Source organism: Eleginops maclovinus, chromosome 18 (assembly GCF_036324505.1).
Source record: "Eleginops maclovinus isolate JMC-PN-2008 ecotype Puerto Natales chromosome 18, JC_Emac_rtc_rv5, whole genome shotgun sequence".
In the NCBI taxonomy this organism is placed as follows: domain Eukaryota; kingdom Metazoa; phylum Chordata; class Actinopteri; order Perciformes; family Eleginopidae; genus Eleginops; species Eleginops maclovinus.
This window is the reverse complement of record NC_086366.1, coordinates 21,350,230-21,365,773: the sequence shown is the minus strand read 5'-3', so window position 1 is coordinate 21,365,773 and position 15,544 is coordinate 21,350,230. Positions and strand designations below refer to the sequence as shown.

Sequence of the window (15,544 nt, the reverse complement as noted above, 5' to 3'; positions counted from 1 at the left end):
AACTAATTTACAAAATGGAACTGACAACAGGGTTACCATTCCACAGATAGGAACAGGAGTTTCTAGAAAAAAATATTTCGGGTATTTCTGTGTGACTACATTACTTCCTGGTTGAGAGACGCCGGCCAGATGGTCGTTAAACTTTTGGTAAGCAGGTGACCAAAAGCTGCTCGCTGATTGGCAGCTTCATACTTTTCCACGGACGCAACTCTCTGCGCCTCGACCCTTCCACTTTTATTGACAGCCAATCGGTTTTCATGATCTTGGACCTCATGTGATTGGACCATGACCCTGTCTTATATTTTTACACCCGCCATTAGTTTTCTGGATCATGCCGTCATGGAAAATGTAAATGCGGCCGCAGAAAATTGTGTTTTTTCTTTACAAAAACATCCTTTCCCAAGGCGTCCCCTGGAAGAATAAAGGAGCTTGGACCGGACCAACCCGATTTAAAAATTCATCAGCAGGTAAGTGATCGAGGACGAGTTTACAACCGGGGCTTTTCACGATAAACGGAGCTGTTAGCTGGATGTGCTGTTAGCAATGCCTTCTATTGCTTTCCCTGCCTGCTGTGTCAAAGCGTTGTGGACAACGACGGGGGTACAAAATGTAAGACATTTTAGAGAGAAATGCAAACGGCACGAAAGTAGCCGCGGTTATCTAGAGTCTAGACAACAGTATGAGGCTAAGCTTTTTGGGCAGGCTTAGCATTGCTGGACAGCTAGATGAATCGGCATTGGAAAGCACAACCAAGAGGTGACAAAAACTAAATTAACATTTAATTCTAACAGGTTTAAATATGTACCCTTGTCTGCTAATGTGTAATGTTGGTTAGCTAGGTTTAGGAAAAAACCAACCGATCTGTCCCGAATAATAGACTGTGACATTTTGTTGATCATTTGAGTTTGCTTTGGGTGGCCATGATAAGAGTGAGGGCTCCGATAATCCCTGGATATTCCTTGGTTTGATGGATTTTGTTGCCTCCCTTGATGGAGTGTTGAAAGAGCACCTTGAGAACGCGACTGTATTTAAGGCCCGTGCAGAGCGAGCTACTGGACTGTATAGAGCTCCTGCGGTCACGTGACTTTTGGTTGGGAGCCACCATTTTGGCAGTCAACATGACCACCGGTGCCAGTGTTTTCTTATCGAGCGAGTATACTTCTCATTTTAATTCAAGTGAAATTCGGCTTTATAGTACAAAATTAGAGAGATTAAATATAAGCGACCCATATAATTCACCCGGTGTGCTTTTCAAGAGCATAACCTCCTGCTCTGAAGACGATGTACCCGACTTGCGCTACGCAGACATCCACAGCTATCTTGTAAGCTTTCCATCAGTGTACTCAGGAGACTCCCTCAGAGCGTACAAAAGCTTGGAGGCTTACAAATGGTGTCAGTCCGGCTTCGTAAACAACATTCAACTGTGGAGTCTTACATCCAAAAACTTCGGCATCATCACTGCAAGGGTAAGTATTAAATTATTCCAGTTTGATAGGCAGTGTCACGTTAGCATTGTTTGTTTATTAGCTTGGCTAGCTACGGAAGTGTCACGTTAGCTTGTTTTTTAGCTTGGATAGCTACTGCAGTGCATCTGTAACTTGCTAGTTTGTATTTTTGATCGTACTCAACCAAAGTGGCTGGCGTTTTTTACCTTTATTTATCTGTTTTGGAATTTCATATAGGTTAATCACTCCCAAAGGCTTAATGAAAGTCAACTAAAGCCATGGGTGGTGGTGAGGAACGACGGTGTTGTGCTGGGAGCCCACTGCAACTGCACAGCGGGACTCGGGGAGAGCTGCTCTCATGTGTCAGCTGTTCTCTTCAGTCTGTGGGGAAAAAACAACGCAAGGCACGAGGAGATCAGCTGCACATCCAAAAAATGCAAGTGGGCCTCTCCCAGTGAGGATGCTGCGAAGAATGTGGAGTACCTGCAGGGCAAGGACATCATATTCAACCATACTCAACAAAATAAAAAGGGGAATTCCACCAAGGGTACCTCTGCGCCCCCATCTTTCCCACCCCTGACTGCTGCTGAGCAAACACAGTTCTACCAAAATCTCTCACAGTGCCGGACTCAAGATGGGAAGTCCTGCAGACCTGCAGTCCTGTCAGTTGTTCGCGGGTACGCCACATCCTATGTACCCAAGGCTGTCAAGCTAGATTTACCTGAACCCCTTACCAGTCTGTATGACAAGAAGGCAAGAGACCTGAACCTGGCTGAATTACAAGAGCGTGCAGAAGGAATATTTGAGGACTTGACTGTCACTGAAGAACAGGTACATAACATATTCTGTTTACTAATGACTGAAATCTAAGATCTACCATGTTATGTGCACGTGTACTGTGTGTGCGCTATCTTGCAATGTAAATGAGAAACTGTTTGGATTGCCATGTTTTCAGAGTGATATTGTAGAGGAGGAGACCCAAGCACAGTCCAAGTCCAGAATTTGGTTTGATCAAAGGAGTGGTAGGGTGACAGGATCTACCTTCAGAGCAGCAACAAGAACAGACCTCAGAAAGCCAGCCGTGTCTCTCATAAGACAGATATGTGACCCAAAGTCCCATGTTTTCAGCAGTGAGGCTACCAGGTATTCATGGGCAGAGAATTCCAGCCAATGTCAACATGCAGTTGAACATCCTATCATCATGTATCATGTGGGATGATATATGCCACATCTTCAGGAAGGTACTGACAAGTCAAGGGTAGTGTGTGTGAGCATTACAACTGCATGTTGAAATCAGCTGGAATTTCCCTGTAAACTAAAATAGGGTGTGCAGTGTGTAATCTCTTCTATGTATGTGTTAACTTACTTACGTACAACATATGGTGTACAAGAAAATTAGTGTGAGGTGAATGAACAGAGAGGGTAAATGCAGTAAGTACTAGGCTATTCTTTAAAAAGAAGTGTAAAACCAAGTACAGCATTAAACATTTGTAAAGGGCAGGGAGGTAGCAATGTGGGGTGGCATTACTATTGTCCAAAACTCATATTTCCATTGTTTCTTCAGATGGGGATGCAATAATGAAGAACTGGCCAGAAAATACTACGAAATGCAGCATCGCCTATCACACACAGACGTCCTGGTGCGACCAGCCGGATTTAGAATTTCACCTCTGCACCCATTTATCGGGGCCTCACCTGATGGGTATGTGTCCTGTAGCTGCTGTGGTACAGGTGTCTTAGAAATGAAGTGCCCATTTTCTGCAAAGGAGCTTTCTGTCAATGAAGCTGTAAATTCTGTTGCACACTTTTGCCTTGAACAAGATTCCCTAGGAAAAATTAGACTTAAGCGAGACCATGCATACTTCTACCAAGTGCAGATGCAGCTATTTGTTACCAAATTGGCATACTGTGATTTCATTCTGTGGACTGAAAAGGAAGGTGATTCACCCTTTGTGGAACGCATTACATTTGACCCAGAATTCTTTCTCAAAGAACTTGAACTTGCTCGTGACTTCTTCCTAAAATGCATCATCCCAGAGCTGTTAGGCAAATGGTTTTCTGCACCAAAACAAGCAACTGCAAGCACCGATCCCCAGCAACAGTGGTGCTACTGCCGTGCACCTGCGGCAGGGAATATGCTTGTTTGTGCCTCAGGGTTCTGTGCCGTGAAGAGGTTCCACCAAACCTGCCTTCGGATGAAAAGGGTACCGAAACAGTGGGTGTGTCCTAGTTGTAGGAAACTAATCAATGCTCAAAAAAAAAAAACATAATTACTTAGTCTTACTTACTTACGAAATGTGTGAATATGAATGAGCTGATGCAATGTAAATATTTTATTAATTAATAAACAACTGTTAAACCAATGTCTTCTGTGTCTGTAGCAGTATCTGTAGCGATCTTAAAATGTGGATAGGTCACTCAAATCTAGTGAGTGAGAAAAGAAGTCACAAGAAACAAGTGAGAAGCGAATCAAAAAGGTTTATTTTCTGTTGACGCACAAATTCATCACTCAAAGGGCACCACAGAATCAGGTACATTTGTTAGTCCACAACATACACTCACAATTTTATCAAGATAAGTAACATCATTTTCTTTCTCTATGTCTGTGAAAGTTATTGGCACAGTGCTTTGTAAGATAGTATATTTCTGACGAAGTACTCCTATGACTCTTTCGATGTGAATCCTTAAAGAGGCTAGAGATCTTGTATTCTCTATGTCAGCAGGATCTAACTGTGTTTTTCCACGAGTAAATGCTGGAATTTTTAATTCAGCCTGACACCTTTCAACAGACTCTTTCACCAGAAACCCCCTGTCTGCCAAAACAACATCCCCTGGGAGAATATTAGGTAAAAAAGTAGTGTTCTGTAATGAACTTATCACTGGTGCGACCTCCCCATCCAGTAGAAATGAAACAAATTGAACCTTGAGGGCAAATGGCAATTAAATATTTCATGGTGTGATGTGATTTGTATCTTGAGTAACACTGCGCACTGGGTCGCAATCTACTTGGTTTCTCTAGAAATATTTCAAAGCAATCAATGATACAAACAGTCTTCTCGTAGTCACCATTTCTAAATACATATGGAAGAGATGTTCTTAAAGATTCTCTTTCAGGCCACACCACTAGGCTTGGCACCAGTCTACAATACATCAAATTAACACAGTTTTTGAAGTGCCTGGAGACAGTAGTTGGGTCGATGCCAAAATAAAAACCCAAAAAGTCAAATGTTAAGTTCATTCGAAGCTTCATCAAAGTCAACATGTATTGTTGAAAACATGTTATTGATGATTTAACTTTGAGAAATGGAGCCAGATATTGAAAAATGGTCATGAGACATGCATAGGTTGCCAGCCCAGTGAGGACATTCACCTTTTTATCATTGTTATTTAAACTAATCTCTGTCAGGGTCTTCCTATTAATCTTTTCCCTTAACAACACATTTTCAGCCCTTAGAGCTTGGCATTCTTGCTCAAGACTCTGGATGCGGGTACAGCAGGTTTCAGAGGTGCATGGTGGTGTTACTGGTTCAGGCTGGACAGGATCATCGGCTGAGTCTTCCAACGGATCTGTGATGGGGGGCTCCTTCAAAGGCTCTGTGATATGGTCTTCTGGGGCTGCATCAGTTGATGTCCTGATGAAAACACAGAAGCAGCAAAATAAGCTTTCATGCATACAATACTGATGGCAGTTTGACATGTTTACATGTTTACAGTTTGACATGTTTAATGGAAATCATATGATATTAGCCTTCATTAAAGACCTCATGACACGTGGAAAATAAAGTAATATACATACACACATTGAAAGTACACATACAAAATAGTCACTTGAAGTTGGTTTTAATCATTATGATAGAGAAATTGAGTTTGTACGGCCTTTTAAAAGTGCGATTTTTGCGATCTGCTACCGACCTTCCTATTAGTCAGTCACATGACCTATGACGTACACTCCGGAACGGCTCCTTGGTCAAGACACTATCCCACCTGTCACTCACGACTATCCTGACACCTGTCAACAACATGGATTCTGACAACTCCGATTCATCCTCGGATCCTGACACATTTTTCGAAGTGGCAGAGTCCGACCCAATGCTGGAGGACAATGTGAGGGGCGTTATGCCCTATAGATACGAGCCATACTTGGATGAGTTGGAGCCACAGGGTTCTACGGAAAGTTCGGATGGCGAGGCAGAAGGCGCTGTTGGTGGTGCTGCTGTGGCAGACGGTCGGATGCCTATGGATTTTGGCAGACTACAGCACGTGGAATGGTAACTTCCTTCTTGTTCACTTTTCTGACAATGAACACTCCGTAAGATATTGTACTTTGTAATATCCACCACAACCAGCGTTTGCACCAGCGAGCATGTGTGTGTGCAGTCTGCCTCCTCACCTCCCAGAATTAGCCAAATAGTCACCATTACTAGCCTACAGATCGCAAAGGGCCATTGTTGTTTCCCGGTGCTTGTCATAGTCTTAATCTTTATTTAGTTATGTTATTTTTTTTGAGAGCGATGAAAATACCAATTAGGTCTACTATATTAGTTTGCCCTGCGTCATACTCATACAGTAGCCTATGCTATAACCCAGTAGTAGCCTATGCTATAACCTAGCTCCTGACCAGTGGCCATCCTTCCGCGATTAGGCTAGTTCTACGTCGGCTTTTCACGCGAATCAACCCATGACATTGACACTTTGTAAAGTTCTGTGACAATTGTAAGATTGTTTCAAGCCCCTTGCCTTTATCTGTTATATTTTAGGTGTTCTTGTGGGAGATGTGAGCCAATGCCACTGGTAGTGGAGTCGGTGTGCTGCCGCGAACAGTCAAGAGTGTGCGAGAGGAGAGAGGAGGAGGGAGCAGACACCCGCTGCATCACAGAACATTCTGGCTTTGAGCCAGTTTGTCTGAATCTGCATGTTCTGCGCACCGCACATTTCCACTATCGGCAAGAATACGGGGATGTAGAGGGAAACGAGTGAGTATACAATCCTATTGTAAAATCATTTGTATGGACTAGTAGGAATTGTATGATTTGATATCACCAATGACGTAAATGTATGCGTAAAACGAACTGTCATGTAGGTTACAGTAGGCCTAGGCCTACATCTAAAACACCTGTGTTTTTCTTCTGATTTTCTTTCAACTTTTAGGTGGAAGAGGTACACTGGATACAGACAGTTTGTGCGATGGTGCTACGAGTACCTGGGAAGACATGTCAGGGTCCCCATACCTTCCTGTGTGGTGTGGTGTATCCGGAGAACTTTTCCCTCCATTGATTACAGGGGGTTCCAGGACACCAACAGCCCGTGATGATACATGTATGCTGTTAACTTGTTAATTTTGTTTTTTTAGTTTAAATACATGAGTTTGTAAATACATGAAAATGAATGTCAATACATGATACCTCTGGCTTCACATGAATGTGTCTTCATTTTTACAACTTACAACAGCTTACAACAAATAGGCCTAGCAAATCAATTTACACCTTCACCATGGAAGGGTAGCTGATATTTTTGATCATACGGTGTCTAAGATGTGCTGTACTTCAGGGACAATGCAATACAAGCCCACATGGATAAGGGGGAAAACTGTAGCAACACAGACATACTACACACCCTGTAATGACACTTTTCAGAACACCAAGGTGAGGATGGAGCAGGAGGTTCCCAACACAGTAAATCAAAGCACTCACGGCAAAGATGAAATTAAGTTTGTGTTTATTCCATTCAGTCCGGTTCTCATGTGTACATTTAGGTGTTATTTGTAATGCTAAAGCGGGTCATATGTGCATTGACTGCTGCCCTCTTATCCGGCTTTTCGAATGATGCATTGAGTGGCTCTGTAACAGGGGACGGGTCTGGGATGTCAAAGTCATCACCGTTGTAGTCCTCACCTCGACACATGGCCTCCACCATCCGCATCAGCTCTTCAGCATAGCCTGTTGCAGAGGAATATGGGACAAGGTTCAAATTAATCCAACCATAGATATGACACACGACTATGTACATCTCAAAATACAAATCATATCTGCAATCAACTTTCTATTATGCTTACCAAAAGATGGCTCCTGTAAGACTTTCCTCACAATGTAGCCGCCCTTCTTATACTTTGGATACCGCAGGTTGAACATCATCTCGCCATCGTGTCTGCTCCGCTGCTCCCTGTTGGCATTCTCGTTGAAATGCAAAGCAGCCAGGATCCCTCTAAGAACAGAACACAAACAGAATAATCAGGAACAAGATGACCATTCTTAACAGCGAAACATAAACAAGTCAACCCAAAAGAGCCCATGTTACCCCTCTATTTATCAGGTTGCACTGCCTAACAGTGGCTGCCCAAACCAGGCACAAGGCCCTGACCCTTGCCTACAAAACCACTTCAGGACATGTACATTTCCTGTGCACTGCAAATGTTGCAAGCTGTGATTTTGTCCTCGATTGTAAGTCGCTCTGGATAAAAGCGTCTGGCAAGTGTAATGTAATAGAATGTAATAATGTCCTAAAAGAATGTTTCACGGAATATTTCTTTGATTACCTGCTCTCCATCCCTTTGTATGAAAAGTGGCACATCTTTGGCGCAAAGTGGGTAATCACGCTATGGAATGCTTCGAGGTAGGATGTCTGGTGTGACGGGGACAGGCGTTGTATATCTGCACACAGCCTCTTGTTCCGGATGATCTTCTCCACTTCAATAGACACCTTCGTATCTGAAGAACATTGTACAAAATACATGTAAATTATGCAACATGATGCAACATGATACTGTGATCACAATCTCTGTAAAATAAACATTAGGAGTATACTAACGACAACTCAGCCACGGTTTACGCTGTTCCCTGCCTTCCAGGACTCCGTGCGCACAAGAAGAGAACAGTCCCTCGAACCCGGTGTGCCTGTTGTGGATGTGATCGATGACTGATGTCCATTTGTCCACCACAAGTTGTCCACTGCCAGGAGGCGTCGAGACCACGGACCAGTACAGATGGTTTATAATACTTCCCACCCAGGGTTTGAGGTCCTGGCAACCTCTAGTTTGTCCAAGGCTCTGCAGCTTCTTCTTGACACCTGAGTAAACATGTGTAGATGAATAAATAAATAGAAATCTAATGTACTGCTTGAAGGTCTTGACTCCAAGGGCATAACTAAAACCCTTTTTAGATACATGAACAGCCTGTAATAGCCTGAAATAGGCCCTGTCCTCCACACACACAAGGATTTCACACATAAAATTTGTCCAAACCCAAAAAATCATATCTTTCAAAAAGGAATGTCAAGGTAGTGCTTCAAGTCTCTCTTAAAAATTACATTAAACAGGTTTAAACATGTTGCACTTACTCTTGGCTACATGCCATATGTCAAACTGGTGCGTGATGTCTGGATGGTCCTCTCTAATCATCATGTTGATGCCTATGTGTCTGTCTGTCACGAGAGTTCCGACATCCACAAAGCCCTGGACTTTCTCAAGGGATCGCTGCAGTCCCACTTTCTCCATGTGGTAGGACCCTCCAACCTCATTGCTCTAAAACATAAAAAGCAGGAGATTTTGATGAGCATAACATTGACTAGTATAAAATTGTCCTTACTACGACAGAAGAGTGTGTTTTCTATACTGGGCAGGACTCACATAGAGGCATAATACATCTGAAATGTACCTGTACAAGTTGTACGTCAATAACAGCTGTTTTCCGGAGCTCCATTGTTGAGTAGGTGCCGTACTTAGCGCAATGCCCTGGGGTGTCGGCACGCCCGTCACCACCACACACGATGGGTTCCCCTTCTGCCTGTAGCAGACAGAGCATGGCAAACTGCTGCTCGCCCCAAACTCGCTTCACAGCTTTGAAAAGCACCTGGTCCTGATGTCTGAAGAACGATCTTTCCGACATCACAGCAACGCCCAATCTGGATAGGACACGCAGCACCTTGGTGACAGTGGCCCCACTGAAGAGAATGGCAGCGGACAACAACACATTCCCAGCTGCTGTTCTGCCGAAGAAAGGTTGACTGTTCCATAGTCCTTGGTTCCCACATCCCCCGCACTGGATGGTGACCTGCAACTGTGTTCCTACTTCTTTACACTGCCAGGACAGTGACCTGCTCCCACAAAGTCCACAGCTGCACCATGTTGACAACAGCGTCACCAGGCATTCCCAGAACACAAGAAAAACGCTACCTGCTGGCGCCTCAGGTGGCGGCACTGGTGGAGTATTGTGTTCAGGACTCTCTTCAGCTGAATCATCAGAGGACGGCAGCTTGTAGTCGGGATCATCTGTCGACATGTTGTCATCTGAGTCAGAGCCACAAGAGGTTGAGTTGTCGGTGTTGTGAAAGCAAAAGCAGTCATCCTCAGTCTGAGTCCCAACAGTGACCATTGATGTAGTAGCCTGCACACCTGGGGAAAAAACAATGTTTAGTATATAGAAATCAGTGTCAGCTTGAAGGAAATCTTCATTCAATACACACAACTTTTTGTGAAGCTTGCTCGCACTAGTAAATTTGTAGATTGTAAAATAGTCTTTTCCTAAGACAGATAGTTTTTCCAACATTCTTGTGTAGATGTGAAAATAGATGTTTGACATAGAAAAGGATTGTCATTAGTGATGTATCTATCTACACAAGATGCAATGCTGAAAAGACCCGTTTCCCCGGACATCTGTTTGGCTAAAATACGTACATAAATGATAAAATACCTTTAGTCCGTCCCCTTCCTTTGAACTGCATAGCCACCGTCCTTGTTGGTGGCCTCAGACACACTTGAACGGAAAAGTCACTGTGCTGATCTTCTGTTGAATTCACCTGAATAAATAAGTAAGTAAATAAATAAATGTGTGTATACATATGTGTGTGTGTGTAAAAGTTAAAAAAAAAACTAAAAAATAGAGTTTCCTTCCAACACAGGTAACCTAGTAAAAAGTAGACCAGTGTATTTGTCTTACAATCAGCTGATTCTGCACTGGTTGAATTGAGTTTGTGGTGGGTCCTTGTTAGGTTTTTAGTGTTTTTCAGTAATGACAGTCCATCTATCTAGTTAGGTACAATGGAGTAAATGGTGTAACGGTTATGTTATATGTGCTACTGTTGTAATTACACCACAAAAGTACTTTTACTTTTAACACCTCTGGAGATGGTGAGGGTGAAGGTCTGAGAGAGGGGGCACTGGCACTTGATATACTGTAATGCTGTGTGTAGTTAGTCAAATAAAATCTTTAGTCAGTAACTTAGTTGACCTGAACGCTTTCCGAAAACTTACATCAGTAGATGGGTCCCCGTCAGGAAAGTCATCGCTTTCCTCTTCAGCAACATACTCAGACTGGCATTCCTGTAGTACCTGAAACATAAATAAATAAATCACAAGATTTAGCGTGAGTTGGAGGGGGAAAAAAACGCTACCGCAAACCTAAAACAAACACTTGAGACTTGACTTTTTGCTAACACTCTGAGGTGAACTTAGCTGAATAGCTAAAGCACTTAGCACTAGTAGCCAGCTGAGCTGAAGTGTTCAGAGCTAGCGCCAACTTCAACTATGAAGAACCACCGCAAGCTGTTTACACAGTGCCAAACACTCATTCCTTTGCATTTCATTTCCCTTCCATTATTAAAATATAGTCCAAAATAAGAAGGTACGTACCTCCAATCTCTGCCTTTTCTCCAGAGCATGAGACCTCCGGCTCTTGACGTCGCCGTTCGCCCCCGGGGCTAACCTCGAGCTTGTCCCTCGATGAAATATACGCGGAACCGAATTGGGCAGCAAAACCTTCTTCAGACGAACATCAATACCAAGCTGCTCCTTCAGAGCGGGGATCGAGTCGTAGCACTCCTCTTCAAAATGCGCTGAGCAAAGTACAGACGACGAGCTTGGCTTCCATACTGTTCCTTTCGGACCAGCTCTTGTCCTACAAACTTGTTGCGTCCAGAGTTCACACAAAGCAGGGTCTTTCGGAAACCGATGAAGGGTAAAACCGTTCTCCCTGGTGTTTGAACAATACGCTGCAACACACCGCTCAGGCATGTTCTCAACAAAAATATTAAGAACAAAACTTTAAAGATGCTAAAACTGCGAGTACGACTTACTGTGACTAGAAATGATCAAGGTCAAGGGTGGCAGCAGGTGCAATCAGGTCTAAAAGCGTTCCGGAGCATACGTCATCTTTATGTTGGAACGTTGTCAAGACACTGGCCTGTGGATTTCAGTGGCTTGCGTACAAATTTCGAAAATAACAGAGAACCGGGCATATTTATCACAATTATGTATTTCAAATCGAAAATAAAAGTTATTTTAGACTAAATAAAAAAAGGTAGTCTCTAGGTGTCATGAGGTCTTTAAATGACTGGTGTGACGTTATTGTTTATAACCATATCACGGCAGTTAACTATTTGAAATAAAATAATCTGAATAACACACCGATCACAAGTAGACCCAACATGTAATCAGACAGGAGTTTGATCTACCCACCTTTGACGGATGGCTTCTGCAGATATCTTTGCCTGCTCTACTTTGTGCAGTTTAGCCTTCTGCCTTCTGTTAAAAACCTCCAGTCTCGTTTTATGTCTCCTCTTCTCTGGAGATGGAAGGTAATCGAAAATTGAGGGGATAAAATCCGGACTCAACGGATTATCACTCTTTCTCCCTACAAAATAAGAAGGAATATTTCAACACGGGTTTGTTTACCACTAGCTTGCTACAAGCTAACTTGCTAACTGGCTAGGCTGCGCCAGAGCCACACTTGTTGAGTTAAAAAGGGACATCACAGTGTCCGTTAGCTATAATAACTGGGTGCTACTTCTTAAATTAAACTAATTAAATTTAATTAAACTGACCAGAAACTTTTTGTAGCATTGTACTGTATTCCTTCACCCACCTGATATGAAGTGATCACTGCATAAGCGAAAGCCAACGGCCGGGGGGTCCCATCTTTCAGTCTTTTTCTGAAGGCTCCTGGCTCTTTTAATCGCTCCAATCCACTTCTCCCTCCTCTCCGCGTCTTTAGGAATGCGATAATACGATACACCTTTCTTTTTCCCACGCCTATTTGTGCAACCTGGTGCACAGCAGTTATCCACCATCCTTGACAGTCTGCCAGTGCCTGTCAATTTACTGCCGCGATGACTGCCAAAATGGCTGCCCCTGTCGTATCTCGTCACGTGACCAGCATATATGACATCATCTGCAGGAGCTCTGTTGTTAGGGAACACATCATCAAAGAAGCTCAGAGCAGTGTTTTAAAAAAAAAAAAATCAATCCAGGCAGATGAGACAATCGATATTGCCACACAGTGCCAACTTGTTCTTGTGCTGCATTGATGATAAACACAACATGCAGGAACGATATGTTGAGTTCATTCCTTTGCAGTCAGCTACAGCTGAGTCCATCCTACACCATTAAAAGAGCGTCTTTCTGCCATCCTTCCTGAGGATCAGAAAAGCAAGCTCATCTGCCAGGCGTATGCAGTGGCGGTTCTTCCATTAGGCAAACCTCGGCAATTGCCTAGGGCCTCAACCAAATAGGGGCCCCCAAATCTGACCATCCCAGTCACAGTAAAGACACAAAAAACGAATGTTAATTTGTTACTTAAGTGAAGTAAAAAAACAAAACACATTTCTAATAAAAAAACAAGAAATATCAGCATAATACCGAATTAATGTCTAAATAATAATTGTCCAAGCACACATACCCCCCTCCATTACTGTGCATTGACTAGTCCATAATATGATGACGTAGCAATAATGACGTGCCTTCAAACCAAAGCAGCGGGAAGTAAACTGTATGCGACTCGGTAAAAATGAAGCGGAGCTACGAAAGTGGTTATTCTAAAAGAAAGAGAGCAAAAGAATTGCAGATACACTGCCAAAATTAACGTCCTTTGGCTTTTTTTACATCTCCTGCTGCTACAGCATCCGCTGTAGTAGCTCCTGAACTTGCTAGTTCTACATGCTCAGCAGGTATTGATGAGGAACATGTTGAAGTGGAAGGAGAGGTGGCTATGGGTGCCGAAGGAGAAGAGGTGGCTATAGAAGCCGAAGCAGAGGAACAGGTGACTCTGGATGATGAAGACGAAGGTGATTTAGTGGTGAGTAGTGCTAGGCCATTTACCACCAGCAGTGGAGATAATTTAATAATAGGCGACGACCCTGCACATTGGCCAGAAAATTTAACAGACAGAGAGCGTTGTTCAATAGTACAGAAAGGACCAGTGCAGATACGAGGAGATTTCCCCCAGAACACTCAGGGCAGATGATTCACAAACAAGTACTACAACATGAACATGAAGAATGGCGAAAAAATCCAGAGGTCCTGGCTCGTGTACAGCATGATGAAAGACCGCGCTGTTTGCTTCTGTTGTCGGCTGTTTGGCAATTGCAACAAGCAGCGGTTCAGCTCCGATGGCACAAACGATTGGAAAAATTTAGCAGCCTTCTTAAAAGATCACGCGAGGTCTGCCGATCATCTTGATAATATGGCTGCTTGGCGAACACTTCATCAACGGCTTCAAACAGGTAAAGCCATAGATAATGTGAACCAAGAGCTGTTTGTAAATGAAGTTAACAAATGGAGAGAGATTCTGAAACGACTGATTGCCATTATTACACATCTGGCCGAGCGCAACTTAGCTTTTCGAGGCCATTCAGAGAAGCTGTATGAGCACGGCAATGGCAATTTCTTAGGCCAAGTTCAACTGATGGCTCAGTTTGACCCTGTACTGAGGGGCCACGTGAAGAGGGTAGCTGAGAAAGCAGTCTCTGAGAGTTACTTCAGTAAAGTGATTCAAAATGAATTGATTTGCTTGATCGGAAGCTGCGTGACGAAAACAATAGTGGAGAGGGTGAAGAAGTCCAAATACTTCAGTGTCATCATGGACTGCACCCCAGATGTCAGCCATGATGAGCAGCTGTCCGTGGTGCTGAGGATTGTGGACTGTAAGCCTGGCGAAGGAGTGTCTATTCATGAGCACTTTGTTGGCTTTCTCGTGGCAGAGGACACAACTGGGAAAGGCCTACTCAAATTGTTTTTGGGACACCTGCAGACACTAAATTTGGATCTTGCTGATTGTCGTGGGCAATCCTACGACAACGGCAGTAACATGCAGGGGAAGAAACAGGGGGTCCAGAGCAGAATCCTGGAGCTTAACAACAAAGCACTCTGTGTCCCATGTGCCAGCCACACATTGAATCTGGTGGTTGGTGATGCTGCCAAGTCTTCTGTGACAGCTTTAAGTTTTTTTGGACTGTTACAGCGACTGTATGCTATTTTCAGTGCTTCAGTTCACCGCTGGACAATCCTTCAAAAACACGTGACGGATTTTACCATTAAATCACTCAGTGCAACAAGATGGGAGGATAGGGTGGAGTCCGTGAAAGCTGTCCGATACCAGCTGCCTGAAATTTTGGATGCCCTAACCGCTCTGAGGGAGTATGCTGAGGGGAAGCAGGACTCTGAATGTGCCTCCAATGCCAACAGCATTCACAAAGAGATGAAGAAATGGCCTTTTCTGGTGAGTACAGTTGTATGGTACAATGTCCTATTTCACATAAACAAAGTCAGCAAGCTATTGCAGAGCCCCAAGGTGTCAGTGGAGGTCATGAGGAGAGAGGTCCTTGCAGTGATAGGATTTCTGAAAGATTATCGAGAGGATGGATTCAACTCTGCTAAAACAGATGCCAGGGAGATAGCAGAGAAGATTGATTTGGAGATGGCCTGGCCAGAGATGCGCCAGAGAAAGAAGAAAAGGCAGTTTGAGTATGAGGGGAGAGAGGAGACAGTGTGTACTGCAGAAGAGCATTTCAGAAGAGAGTTTTTCCTGCATATGGTGGACACAACCCCGGTCACAGTCAGGGAGAGATTTTCACACATGGAGGGTGTTTTTGAGCTATACGGCTTTGAGCCCTGGCTGAACAAGGTATTTGATTTGACAAAGTACATTCCTGTTGTATAAGGATCCTTGCCAAATGAAACACAGTGTAGTGAGTGTTTTTGTTCTAATGCTGTGTTTGTCTGTTTTTCAGGTTGGGTTCCATACAGCTGCTCACCACTTTTCTATGATATGAAGACTTTTGAGAAGACGACAACAGTAGGACTTTACAAATGCTTTCTGTCTCGCTCACACACT

At 43.6% G+C, this 15,544-nt stretch overlaps 2 protein-coding genes across 2 annotated transcripts; one reads left to right on the top strand and one right to left on the bottom strand.

Annotated features, from left to right (window-relative positions):
- The first annotated feature begins 5,193 nt into the window (after positions 1–5,193).
- On the top strand, positions 5,194–7,382 carry LOC134880030 (uncharacterized). Its single transcript, XM_063906702.1, has 3 exons — positions 5,194–5,713; positions 6,203–6,418; positions 6,594–7,382. Exons 1-3 carry the CDS (start codon positions 5,466–5,468, stop codon positions 6,751–6,753), a joined length of 624 nt encoding a protein of 207 aa, XP_063762772.1. The 5' UTR covers positions 5,194–5,465; the 3' UTR covers positions 6,754–7,382.
- Positions 7,144–11,761, bottom strand: LOC134880028 (uncharacterized). The gene is made up of 9 exons (XM_063906701.1): positions 11,068–11,761; positions 10,690–10,767; positions 10,130–10,235; positions 9,095–9,831; positions 8,778–8,961; positions 8,250–8,507; positions 7,978–8,149; positions 7,498–7,646; positions 7,144–7,381 (listed from the first exon to the last, which is right to left on the bottom strand). Exons 1-9 carry the CDS (start codon positions 11,446–11,448, stop codon positions 7,194–7,196), a joined length of 2,253 nt encoding a protein of 750 aa, XP_063762771.1. The 5' UTR covers positions 11,449–11,761; the 3' UTR covers positions 7,144–7,193.
- Between the last annotated feature and the right edge of the window lie 3,783 nt (positions 11,762–15,544).